Source organism: Alternaria viburni (assembly GCF_023758015.1).
Source record: "Alternaria viburni strain BMP 2772 chromosome Unknown scaffold_10, whole genome shotgun sequence".
In the NCBI taxonomy this organism is placed as follows: domain Eukaryota; kingdom Fungi; phylum Ascomycota; class Dothideomycetes; order Pleosporales; family Pleosporaceae; genus Alternaria; species Alternaria viburni.
In genome coordinates this window covers 729,088-741,717 of record NW_026055779.1, presented here as the reverse complement: position 1 = coordinate 741,717, position 12,630 = coordinate 729,088, and the positions used below count along the sequence as shown (strand labels likewise).

At 53.7% G+C, this 12,630-nt stretch overlaps 3 protein-coding genes across 3 annotated transcripts; 1 reads left to right on the top strand and 2 right to left on the bottom strand.

Moving 5' to 3' along the window:
- Positions 1-273: 273 nt before the first annotated feature.
- On the top strand, positions 274-2,402 carry J4E79_005512 (uncharacterized protein; the record flags this gene model as incomplete). The annotated part of the gene is made up of 6 exons (XM_049354390.1): positions 274-325; positions 379-1,348; positions 1,396-1,495; positions 1,696-1,748; positions 1,795-2,152; positions 2,205-2,402. 6 exons carry the CDS (start codon positions 274-276, stop codon positions 2,400-2,402), a joined length of 1,731 nt encoding a protein of 576 aa, XP_049211255.1.
- A 2,103-nt stretch (positions 2,403-4,505) lies between these two features.
- On the bottom strand, positions 4,506-5,621 carry J4E79_005511 (uncharacterized protein; the record flags this gene model as incomplete). Its single annotated transcript, XM_049354389.1, has 1 exon — positions 4,506-5,621. One exon carries the CDS (start codon positions 5,619-5,621, stop codon positions 4,506-4,508), a length of 1,116 nt encoding a protein of 371 aa, XP_049211254.1.
- Positions 5,622-10,574: 4,953 nt separating this feature from the next.
- Positions 10,575-12,345, bottom strand: J4E79_005510 (uncharacterized protein; the record flags this gene model as incomplete). The annotated part of the gene is made up of 3 exons (XM_049354388.1): positions 10,575-10,674; positions 10,887-11,954; positions 12,002-12,345. 3 exons carry the CDS (start codon positions 12,343-12,345, stop codon positions 10,575-10,577), a joined length of 1,512 nt encoding a protein of 503 aa, XP_049211253.1.
- Between the last annotated feature and the right edge of the window lie 285 nt (positions 12,346-12,630).

Below are 12,630 nucleotides of genomic sequence, written 5' to 3'. Positions count from 1 at the left end.
CCATAGAAGCTCGCGGAATATCGTTGGCTAATTGTTGTGCTGACTAGAGTAATTGCAAGACTTTTCAGATCTTTTCCACCTTCACCTGGTCTACCGCGCGTCTCTGTGGCCACCCTTACCGCATCCGCCCTGCGTCTCCATGACAACTCACCTTCACCAAAATCACAAACGAGCTGCCGCAGTGCTAGTTTTTCGGGCAAGCTGCCACCAACGAAACTCACAATCTACACTTACCTACCACTCACTTCGGAGCTGTCAACATCCAAGATCGCTATGGAGGGCAGCCGGCTGGTGATTGGCCTTGATTATGGGACGACATACACAGGTAAGCGGCATAGCCGGATCCTTCAAACGCGCATAGCTAACCTCTTGTGACAGGTGTGGCCTTCACCGAAGTCTCAGACGCAAACTCAAGTCAACAAGACATCGAGGTCATCCACAACTGGCCTTCCCGTCATGGTAAAATAGGCACGAGGGAGAAAGTTCCAAGTGAGGTGGCCTATCTTGAAGAAGGCCTGCGATGGGGTGCCGACATTCCGCCATACGAGAAGCGCCACATGTGGACAAAGCTCGAGCTTGACAACCGCGGTGATGGTGAAGTTGCTAAGATCCTTGCCGAACTTTCATCTCCTCCGGACGCGACACAAAAGCCAGCTGTCGAGATCATCGCCGATTTTCTCACGCAAGTCAAGGCTTGGTTGGTTACCAATCTGGACGACAAATACGGAAAAGAACTGTGGCGCACACTACCTATCACGCTGGTGGTCACTTACCCGGCAGTGTGGTCTGATGTGGCTAAACACCGTACTATGCAGGCTGTCGACAAGGCCGGGTTCAACGCATTACAGTTCCCACGACTCTTGCTGCCTATTGTAGTGGTCTCAGAGCCAGAGGCTGCTGCGATCCATACTATCAAGTCACTTCGCGGAACTGCCCAGGATACCAAGCTCGTAACTGGCGACGGTTTCATCGTGTGCGATATGGGTGGTGGTACTGTTGACCTCATCGCCTATCGGGTTTCAAGTGTCAATCCAACAGCCATCGAGGAGGCCACAGTGGGTAACGGTGCTCAATGCGGTGGCAGCTTCGTGGATCGCAACTTTCTCCATTTTCTCGAGAACCGTCTAGGCTCTGGAGACTTCTTCAAGATCGCTGGTTGTCACAGTGGAGATATACCTCGTACTTCGCTCACCCGCAAAGCGGCGAAGCTGCTCCAAGACTTCACTATGGAGGTCAAGGGTGGTTTCTCTGGAACTCAGATCAACTACATACTACTACCGAACCCGCTAAGCGCAATCGATGATGATGAGAGCAGAGGTATCAGCGATGGGGAACTCACTATCACAGCGTGAGTACTGCCGACCACATTTTCCTGACTTAGACTGACTTGAACAGCGACGACACGATGGCGATGTTCGATCCTTCTCTCCGTAAGACTCAAGAGCTGATTCAAGAGCAAATCCAGCAGGCCCGCGCTAGAAAGCTGAAGATCAAGGTACGTTTTCATGTCCGGGTCACTGGGGGGATACTCAGCATGTGTAAGACGGTTTGGCAATCGTGCACCGAACCGTCTTACTGTTGTTGTGTTCCCTCTCCTTTGGCACTTGCCATGGCACTTATTTCTTCGCATGCTGACGTGAGTAGTACGTCTTCTTGGTTGGCGGCTTTTCAGAGTCCCCATATATGTACGCAAAGATCAAGAGCTTCGTCGATAAAGACGGCATACAAGCAGTTCGTCCCTCCAATGCGTAAGTCTCCTCATATTCCCACAATATAGACCCCGACTAACAACAGTATCAACAGCTGGTCTGCGGTGGTTCGGGGTGCTACGGCCAAAGGTCTCGAAGGTTCCGACAACAATGCGGTCTTAAAGCGAAAGAGCCGTCGTTATTATGGAACTCCATACTCTTTACCATACAGCAGACGTCTGCATGACAAAAGGGACATATACTACGACCCGTTCGACGGCAGAAAGATGGCTTACAACCAGATGAGCTGGTTGGTGAAGAAAGGTCAAGATCTACACGCATCCAAAGCAATGCATGCGACTGTGGACCTCCATCCCCACTACTGGGTTGATGAGGAGAGAATCACCGAGTTCGAGCTTGTCGCGTGCAACTCAAACGTTGCCCCGTCGCGTTATGCTGATGATGTAAGCATACCTAGTCCAAAACATTGTTGACACAGCTAACATACGCGTCTAGGCAGTCTACCGGGTTGCCACACTCCGTGTAGATCTGAGTGACATACCTGAGGAGACCTTGAGTCTGAACATTAGCGCATCTGGTCGGAAGTACTACACGGTCGACTGTACTGTTAATATCTCCCTGCAGTCCTCTCTTGAGTTCTTCCTCACTGTCGGGGGCAAGAGATACGGATCTCTGACCGCGAAGTATGATTGACGCTGAGCATCAAGCTGTCTGCCGCCGACATGCAGACTTTCTGGCGTTGTACAGCGATGGTGACTTCATTGTAGGCTTCGGACGGGATTTTCACGATTGTTGCTGCTTCAGAGTGAGACATACGATGCAAGAGCAGGAGCATACATTGGTGGCGTTGGAGTATCTTTGTGGATCCCTTCAGGCTTCCATATGAGTGTGTCCTCACTACGCCCACTTTCTGAAGAGGAGCGTCATCGTTAGCTACACAGATAGTTAACAAGCCACTTCCCTCAAACTCAAATGCACTCTGAACTTCCTCGCCTCCTCCCGCCGTGACAACACCCCATCCTACGACCACGCCACAACCACCCCATCACCCCCTCCAACCACGCCTCCCTCAGCAAACCCCCTTTCAACCCCTCAACAATCATCAAACCCCCACCAATCACCACCTGCCCCTCTGCCAAGCCCCCAAACTCTCTCGGCCCAACCGTCCCTTAGCACCACGCACTAAGTCACGTTACCTCCATCTCATGCGCGTCATCTCACCAACCATGCCCTTTCCAGCCATACAGCCGACGCGAAAAGTGGGGCCCAACGATCCTCAAGGCAATGAGTGTGAAACGGCGATCGTGGGAAAGGTTTAGGGTGCTGTGTGGCGTTTGAGCTTGACGGGCGGCGCGGTGGCTTGGATTAAACGCGAAGACGCGCGAATGTACGCGAAGCACGCGAAGGGGGAAGCGAGGCGAGGGGCTGGGTAGCTTGGGTTGGGTCCGGCAGTGAAGGGAGGGGGGGAAGTGGTGCGAGTATGGGCTGGAGCGAACCGAACCATTACCAGTTTTTTCTTGCTGGGGTAAGCAGATGGGGGTTGTGGTTGGAGTAGTGTAACGTGTTTGCATTGATGGGAGTGTCTGGTAGAGAGATGGGATGGACTGCGGCTCGAGAGAAATGTATTCCACGGTCTCAATGACCTGTTTGTTGGACAGATGGACCAGTTCCCTACCAGAAGAGCCTGCGACACGTTCATCCTGTCACTCAACCGTCCCCAAACCTTCTCCATCCTCACTGCGCGATGAGAATGCAGCCCAACACGGAAACCACGAACCCAGCTAGCACAAGATCTCGTCTCCGTATCGCCGCATGAGCATGGCCTGTGTTAAGTTAGGCACAAATTTGCCCGCACAAGAATCTCGTACCATTTTTCGTCAGCTGTGACGGGAAACCCCGGTGTGTTGCTACTGCACGGCATCGCCCGATGTCACCAGGCAGGTTTTCGCGGCTGTCGATCACTAGTTCAAGCGCGAGTCTGAGACTGGAAGTGCGCAATGAGATCTACGCTACACATTCGCTTTCGCATGTGACGGTGGTAACGAGCCGAGTGGCCGTCTTTGTCTTCCAAATCTTTCAGGGCTTGCGCGCGCTGGTAGTGTATGTTGCGGCTGCAGGTACGGCATCGGGGGACGCGATGCAAAGGAAGGTCTCATTTTCAAGCGCATCACTCATAGGGATTCAGTGTGTAATTTTGAATTGTTTGTATTTTGAGTTCGGTGGGCGGTGTGTTTTTTTGATCCCAAGGAGGGTAGGGTTACTACTCTCTCCGTTGACAGTGTGATACCTAGTACCGTAGCGATGTATAAGAAAGGAACAAAAAGAAAGACGACATCATGTTGTCGTGATTAATGACTCCGTACCCAAATGCATAATGCCCTCGTCATAACACCATGCTGATAAAGAAAAGCGTGGGGACGACGACGTCCGAAACCACGCGCAAACCGAGAGTGTAGAAAGGGTTGAGACCGCTAAGTCAAATACCCATCGAAAACTGAATGAACGAGACGGACGCGTGGTGCGATGCCTTCTCCAACGTGTGCGTATTATGTGAACTCGACCTAGTCATCATATGTTCATCCAGGGGAATTCTTCCTCCGCCTCGTCCTCGCATGACAAAATCTTGATATCGGGGCGAAACTCGAGCAAGCCGGTCGCAAAATCTCGATATGGAGGAAGTCGATCGGAGTCTTCCTAGACCTTATAATCCGTCTCCTGTTGAATCTTGATATCGGGCCAAACCTCGGGCAAGTCGATCGCAAAATCTCGATATGGAGGAAGTCGATCGCGGTCTTCCTAGACCTTATAATCTGTCTCCTGTTGAATCTTCTGATCCCATGGATCAACATTTTGATGATCGACGTACGAGGGTACCATGTTAAAGTTCATGGAGTTGTACACCTGTTGACCTGGGTGACCTGGGTGACCTGGATGACCTGGATGACCTGAATGACCTGGGTGGAATGGCATCCGTGGTGGTTGTGCGAGAGTGGAGGAAGCGTACAAATTCATGCTATTTGGGTACGCTGGCAGAGGTGGGGGATCAGAGCCCAAGTTGGTAGGCAGGATGTAGCCAGAGTCTTCTCTCCTCCTCTTGTTGGAGTGCTCGTACTCGTAGGCGGAGTGGTCGATGGGTGCCTGTGTGGTCGGCTCTGGGTTTAAGGGTAGAGTGTATTCTTCCCTTCTTCTCTTGGACGACTGGAACTCGTAGCTGGGTGCGATCTGTGCCTGGGAGGTGGGCTCTGCGTCTCCCTGGAACGAACGCTTGTTGTTCATCATCCCTCTAGCTTCTTTGCGCAACCTGAGTCGAACGCCCTGGTCGGAGAACGCTCGCGAGAGATACGTCGACTCTTCGAGACCCTTGAAGTCTTTGGGAAGTACGACGTCGAACTTCTCACTAAGTACAGAGCCGAGGTTCTGTACCTCCCCACGTGAAGGGTGGAACTCGTACATGCTGAAACACAGTCTGAAGCTGCCCTGAATCCGGACAGAAATATCGCCGAAGACGAAGAAACCGCCGTCCTTGTTATTCACATCCTTAAGACGATGCAGGGACGACACCAGTGTGCCGGCCATGGATTCATTGGGAGTGTGCTCGACGGGCTCATCTCTGTCCGCTTTGTACAGGGATGCACTGAGGAAGATGTACGGGTTTTGTAAGAAGCTGTTCGAGGCGTCAACGCCATCCCGAAGGTTGAGCTGGAGAATGGGTGGAGGATCCACAGGCTTCCGGAACTTTTCCTTGCTCTTGACCGCGACCAGTGCCTCTTTAGGCTGCTGGCGGACGGACAGGTAACAGTTGTTCGGGCTCAAAGGCTCGGGGCCTTGACTTGCGACTGGTAGTGTGACAGGCATGTGCTGTTGATAGTAGGGCTGGTTGTACTGCGGCGGCATCGGGTGGTGCGGATACATGGTTGGGATGTTCATGTTCATGGTCTGGCCCTCTGTAGCAGAGGTCGGCGGTCGTAATCGTGTTGTAAGGAACCCAAGGATCAAGTCTCAGAGACGCCCGAAAATGTGGTGGTGAGATGGAGTCGTCCGGTCGAAAAATACTGAGAACATAAGAGAATTTGGAAATTCGGCTAGCGGCCTTGGAGAGAAATACGCGAAAGGTGACCAATCGAACAAAGGTTTGAGTCACTACGGAGTGCAGTGCCGCCCGAAGGTGCTGCGTGACCAGTGATTGTAGTGGTAATGAGCGATGAAAGTGCGAGTGGATCACCGTTCCATGGGTGGAGGACCCTTTTCGGAGAAAGTACCGTCGAAGCGCGGCTGCCTGTTCTGACTGTTCCAGTCCAGCACAGTCGATAATAATGCGTGTCCTCGTATGGTATGCGCTGCCTTTCTCAAAATTGGAGGCACCTCTGGAAAGCGTCGATATCAGAATGGCGCGCGCGGGAGTGGATCTGGCGCTCGCCTTGCAACGGGACCGAACTAAAGGCCCGCCTGCGGAGAGAAGGTTGACTCCACCCTTGACCGTGACTTCCAACAGAAATAGGCGCAGATATAAGCAACAACGAAAAATGTGTACTGCGCCTGCGTCGCTCAGCACCTGCAGTGTGGAACCCGTAGAACACTGTACTTTTCGCACTGTCTCCGCAAGGCATAGCACCAGCTTGATGTCGAAGAGGAGTTTGCGATTGAACTGAGGTTACGCAGGTCTGGTACCGAACCGTGGTCGAGAGTGCCCTGGTGTGCTCCGAATATTACAACAAAGAGGGCCGTTTCCAACGGCTTCGAGGGTATTAGTGTCGTGCTGGTCGACCAGTCAAGCAGCGATGACGTGTCGGGGGGTAAGTCTAGGGTAATCTGGTAATATATGGAATTAGAAGTGAAGGTCAGAGGAAGAGCGTCGAGAGCGACGACGTCGCAGTGCTCATGAAGGAAGACGCACAAGAGTAAGACACAAGATAGAAGAGCTGGCAAGGGTACCTCGAGGTAGTCGTCTCAATCGGGGCTCCTCTACACTCGTGCTTCCGTGGCGGCTTCGACGGTGATTCGTCGCTTTCCGTCTAGTCTCGAGTGCAACTGGTGCCGAGCGCGGCCGATCAGTGCTGTAGGGTCTCTCCGAGCTAGCGTGCTAAGAGATGAACGAGCGGCGGCGTGAATCATGCGAACAAGCTCTAGTGCAGCCAATCGAACGTCGCCTGGGCTTCTTTCTTCTTCTGTAGGCACGGTCGCTTTGGAAGCTAAGGTTTCTCGCTTGTTGACACAGGCCTGGTTGATTTTGCTCTTGCACCTCGTCGAGTCCGGAGAGGGCTGCAGTGTGGTTGATGCGTTCTGCAGATGACGTCGAGGGTACAATCGAAAACGACAGGACGGTATGCACTCAGCGAAATACCGGGTTCGCGATGGAGATGGGGCCTTGTCCAGCCCGCTGGTGCATGTGTCAGCGTGCAAGGACGGCACGGCGGGACGAGGTACAAGAAGACAGGCTGGTCGCAGATGCTGTGCCGTAGTGCAGCGACTGTTCTATATGCTCAACAGCACTTTCGAATGAAGCCGAAGAGAGCCCAAGGGTCGTTTGGCGCTAGAATGCAGCAATAGCCCGTCCGCACTATGCTGCCAGAGCGAGGGTAACCCATGCAGCCGGATGGCAGAGCCTGGCTGCACAGACTGCGCGGCAGTAGAGCAAGGATAGCGAGACGGCTTGGATTCAACGGCAATCCCAGGTTTGGGGTTGGTAGGGCACTGTCCAAGGGCATCGAACGGGGGACCCGGTTGCATGCAACGGAAGAGCCCCATGTCTGTAGACACTCACAGAGACGCTCGGAATTTAGCCACTGCAACTACTCTACTTGAGAGGTCGTATATAATGATCCATTGGCGCCCAATATCTCAGCATCACGCCGTTCGACAGCCTGTTTGCTACGGTTCCTCTGATCCGTAGCCAGAGGCACAGAGCGCTCGAGTTAGCTGATGAACGGACCCCAACATATCCGTCGGGACCACTCGCAGGCGAGTGCAGTGGTACTGAACACGTCCACACACATGGCGGCTGTCACACGCTTTCCGACGGCGCACGATGGCGGCTCCGGGACGTGCCTCAGGACTCGAAGGCTAAACTGACAGGACAGTCAAGGCTAGGATACCCACAACATCGTCGCGTATCACTGCAGCAGACGGCACGCACGCTGCGATAGAGTGCCCGGTACGCTCGCTGTCGTCAATCGGACCTGGAACGGGCGTCGAACCGTGCAGGAAACGTCCCCATTGGGCGCTGCAGACGGATGGGGCAATGACGCATTGTGCATTCACGTTCGTCGGGCTGAGGGCGGGTGATGTCGTCTGGAGGCTATGAAGATGCATGTGGGGAGGATGATCGCCGTCAAATCGCGCGGTGGCTGGGAGGATTTCTGCAGGGATGTGGTTCGATTCCAAGCGAAGACCGCCGAATGCTCCGTTCTCTTCATGAAAGAAATTCTACGATGTTACACCGTCATCCGCATCCCCGTCCAACACCTCTTTAGCCACAAACTGCCAGCGAGTGAGAGGCCGGCGCACTTCCTGCGATGCCTCATGTGGCCGGCAGTCTACCTCAGACAGCAGCGCTATAGCCAGCCATGTCCTTAGCGAAGTCTTGCCGGGTCACCATCACCAGGTAACACTCGCTGTCGTCAAAGCACGATGATCTGAGTGCTAGCTGCTTGCTTGTTGCGCCTCTACGACAGATCGTCTCGTTGTCTCGGCAGCTTTCCCTCGTGCACCACGTCTTCTCTCCGTCCTCCGACATGCCGCTGTTCCTGCAGGATACGAGAGCCTCCCGCTATTGGCCCTTTGCAGATGTTGCAAATATTGTCCCAACATCGACCTTGTATGCGCTTAATTTACTTTTCGCTTACTACGGCGGAGGCTCGGGCTGTTCATCGTTGTCGAGAGATTATCAGCTGCCGTCACGGGCTGCCATGAGGTTCACTGTCACTCAATATTGCAATACTAGTCAGGCGTGCACTCTGGGATATCGCAAATCTGCCTGCACAGTCCAAACAAAAGGGTTGCCCTTCTGCTCTGGTATCCGGCCTCCATCCAAGCGTCTTAATCTGGATATTTGCATTGTGCAAGCTCGGAAACCTTTCCAGTGCCTCGCGGTTGTGGGCCCCTCATGCGGATGTGGGGTGGTGACATGGCCTCTATCGCAAAGACCTCGTGGACATTCTCCCTGCATCTTGTTGGATCTAAGATCTCTACTGCACAAACACGGTTGGTATCTTGGGACACATCGCGACTAGGCTTCTGGTTCCGTTGAGCCGTATGCAGTGGACGCAATGAGTCTTAGGCGCCATAGCCACGTTTACAACTGCCGCAGCAAGGCAATGATCGAAAGAATGAACACACATGGTTCACAAACAATGCACTAACGACCATAGTACATTCTCGTGCCAAAGACCGGACGGCTCGCTGCAACTACACCACCGTGCGTCTGAGCTAAGATGTCAGTAACAACAGCCTTGATCTGTAAGATCAGCTGGTGATTTGACATGAGCATGCGTCGAGGCGGTCAGTAGATATGCATCCCGGCATACCTTTTCTACCTGTGAAGCTTGTCAAACAATTCTTTGAGTGTACATTGCAGATTATCAACGGCACACACCGTAGACATGACGGTTGCGTACATCTCAGACGGGTTGATCGGCATTCACAGCAGTACCTATGGGATTATTATCAGCCCCCCAATAGGGCCAGATGGCGCTGCCTCTCTGCCGCAGCAACTAACGACTGCTTACATGCAGCTTCGACGCCAACTACCGTCCGGCGGCCCCGAAATCCATCATCCATCCGAGCAGGATACTGTCGCATGATAATCACTACACCGGTCTTGGGTTACACGGCACTTGACTGACAGAGTGTAGCACGGCTGCACTTCGCCTGCCCTAGCTACTCGAGTCGAGTGCCCCTCGAATGCGAATGCGGCCAAGTCCAGATCCACAACACTTCCAACTCCGTTATTGTTGCTGTACATATTGGTCACAGCTCTTCCCGACCGCCCCTACCTTGCACAACGAACACTCCACATACCACTCCACATGGATCGCTTTGCGTAGAAACGCAAGCTTATTACCGTCGAGCAGCTTCACCGACTGCCAGACCAATCCGCGAATCATTGTATCATACACACGTGTCCCTCATGATACATTGTAGCCGAGAGTTGAGATATCGCGAGCGGAATTCGGCGATCCGCGTACATTGAACTGTCACCAGCAATTTGGCCACCTATGAGCCAAGAAGATATGATGTATGTACGCAGCAGGTCACTGGTCGCGCAGAACGACATGATCCCTGGACAAAGGGATGCTGCATAGCCGGTGTCGAGCGAGCCCGCGGCTTCCAGGTCGCCATTGGCTGTACGAAACTGTGGCAGAACTACGAAGACTTGCGTTGGTCTAGCCGGGTGGCCGGTGCAATGCAGCTGATGCCAAAGCTGATGCGTTTGTATTGATGGAAGAAGCAGATCAACAAGCATCATCTCTTGCCCAGATGAGACAAGAAGCATACCACCGCACTGACAGAAACCTGTCCAAACAGTCGAAGCCTTCACAGCCCGCCAAAAACGAGTTGAACGCTCCTGAAGGATTCTAACGCTGCGTTCCCCACGATAGCGCATGAGTTTATGACTGTTGATTGGCTCAACTACGTGCGGTTCCCACAGCTCTACCATGGTACAATATCTCAGCGGCGTGAACCGGCCGCACACTCTTAATTCGCCGTACGGCTGCCGACCGTATGCTTGCTTTTACGTCAAGGCGATTCCCCGCTAAGACTGGTTGCACGTGCGACGGGGCAGATGCTTCCTTCCTTGTCAGTGTCGGAGATCAGGGTCCAAACATGCCTGATCATTGAGGTAAGAGCCTTCAGCAAGCCTCGTTTCTACTCTACCTTTGCAAGTCTTACCATGAGCTTGTCACTCTTGGGCGGCGCGGTATACGAATCCATCTGCTCGATGCCTGTGTCGTCGACGATCGTGGTGCTGTAGTTGGAATACAGCGCTGCGACGATGTACTTCATTTCTGGATTCAGTCAGCGTCTAGCATCCATGTCTTGGGAACGGAGCGCCCAAAAGCAACCATGGAGGATCAGCACTTACGATATATCGCCAAGTGACTTCCAACGCACATGCGTCCGCCACTGTCCATGATAGTGAGTGTCAGCGGTCAACGTGCTTCGAGAAGTAGTACTGACCTTCCAAAGGCCCAAAACCACCGGCTCTCCATATCCCTCCGCTTCTCCTCGTCTAGCCTGTCCATGTCCAGCCATCGCTCTGGCCTCCACTCGGTTGCGCGCTCGAACACTTCATCGTTGAGGTGCAATAGGCCCGCGCTTGCGCTCACCCTTACTCCACTAGGAATGTGGTACGAAGCCTCTTCAGGCCCAAGTTGACAGCCTTGCGGCGGCGTGAAGCGTGGCTGGGGGCCCGGAATGGCCGAATGAAGACGCAGGGTCTCCCATATGACGGCATGGAGGAATGGTAGGCTGTCTACAGCCTTAGCATCAGGCAGTGTCGGCGCTGATGACGGGATAAGCTGCGGCGAGAGACCAAGCAGCTCAGCGCGAAGACGGGCCTGGATTCCCGGATGTCGCGAGACCTCGTGGACGACGTAGGCCAGTGTTATCCCGGACGTATCGAACCCGGCCGCAAGATGGTCCAGCACCTCGCTCGCAATTTGAGTCTGTAGTGCGCTCTCCCCACCCTCCTTCGCGGCTTTTGTCATGGTGTTTTGGAGCTGCTGCCACACCACAGGTCGATCCTCGATCTGTGCATCGCCTGCGCTCGAGACAGCACTAGCATCGTCGCACATCCTCACCGTCCACCTCTCGATCTCACCGTTCGCCTCATCGACCCACTTCGGTGTCAATCGGTAGCCAAGCCACTTCTCCACAAAGCTAGTAAATCGTGGGAACTCCTGCGGCCAGAAGTTGTAGGATCGACGCGAGTTGTGCAAATCAAGAAACCACGCAAGCTGCTTTCGGTCATCGATTAGGTTCGAGCCTGCCTTGAGCCCGAAGATGAAGCACGTCACAATGTCCATCGTGGTCGCGCTGAGTAGTGCGTAGACGTTCAGGACACCCTTCTCAGACTCGGCGAACGTTGTCTCCAGATACGGCAAAAAGCGCTTGTACATAATGGCAGACGTCTGGCCGAGCAGTGCCTCGCTTGCCGTGACATGAGACTTGCTATAGATGTTGCTCAGCATTCGCTTCCTCTGCGAATGCGGCTTATTGCGTCCAGTGGAGAACATGTTGTCGACTCTACGATGAGTCAATAAACGCACGGCCGGTCATCTGACAGTGCTTACCCTCCATAATTCGAAAAGAAAGCATACCAATTGTACCCATCCTTGGCACTGCTTTTCTCGAATCCCCCGGCATAGACGTCTCGGATCCCTCCTTTGACGCAGTTCACGCTGATCTCGCTGGGTCCCAAACACACAATTGGGCCCAAGCGGTCATGCGCTGCCTTCAGTGTCGCATTCTCGATACCCCGCCATCGGATTGAATGCATCCAGAGTGAAGTGATATGCGCCAGCGGATGGGCAGCGGGGACCTTTCGCAGTGGATTGCGCACATAGCTAGCCAGCACTTGGACGATGAGCAGAAGTGGGAAAAGGATACCCAGGGCGGAAATGGACAGGCCGAGCATCGTGTTGTATCGTGCCACAACCCCCAAAAGCAATTGTAGAGGCGCCTTCGAGAATGCAGGAACGCAAAAGAAAAGGCAGATGTCAACGACGCCTTGCGAACGACAGCGCTAGACTCGGGCTCTGTCCCGCTTCGATCGGGATATCCCACTCTGACATCCCCGCAGCACATCACTCTTATCGCAACCCGGTCCAACCGCATCAGGACTAGTGCTCTCAGCCCTATCCGTCGCTATCCAGCCACGAACATTGTCAGCCTCCCTCAAGTCTCAACACGCGAATCGAGA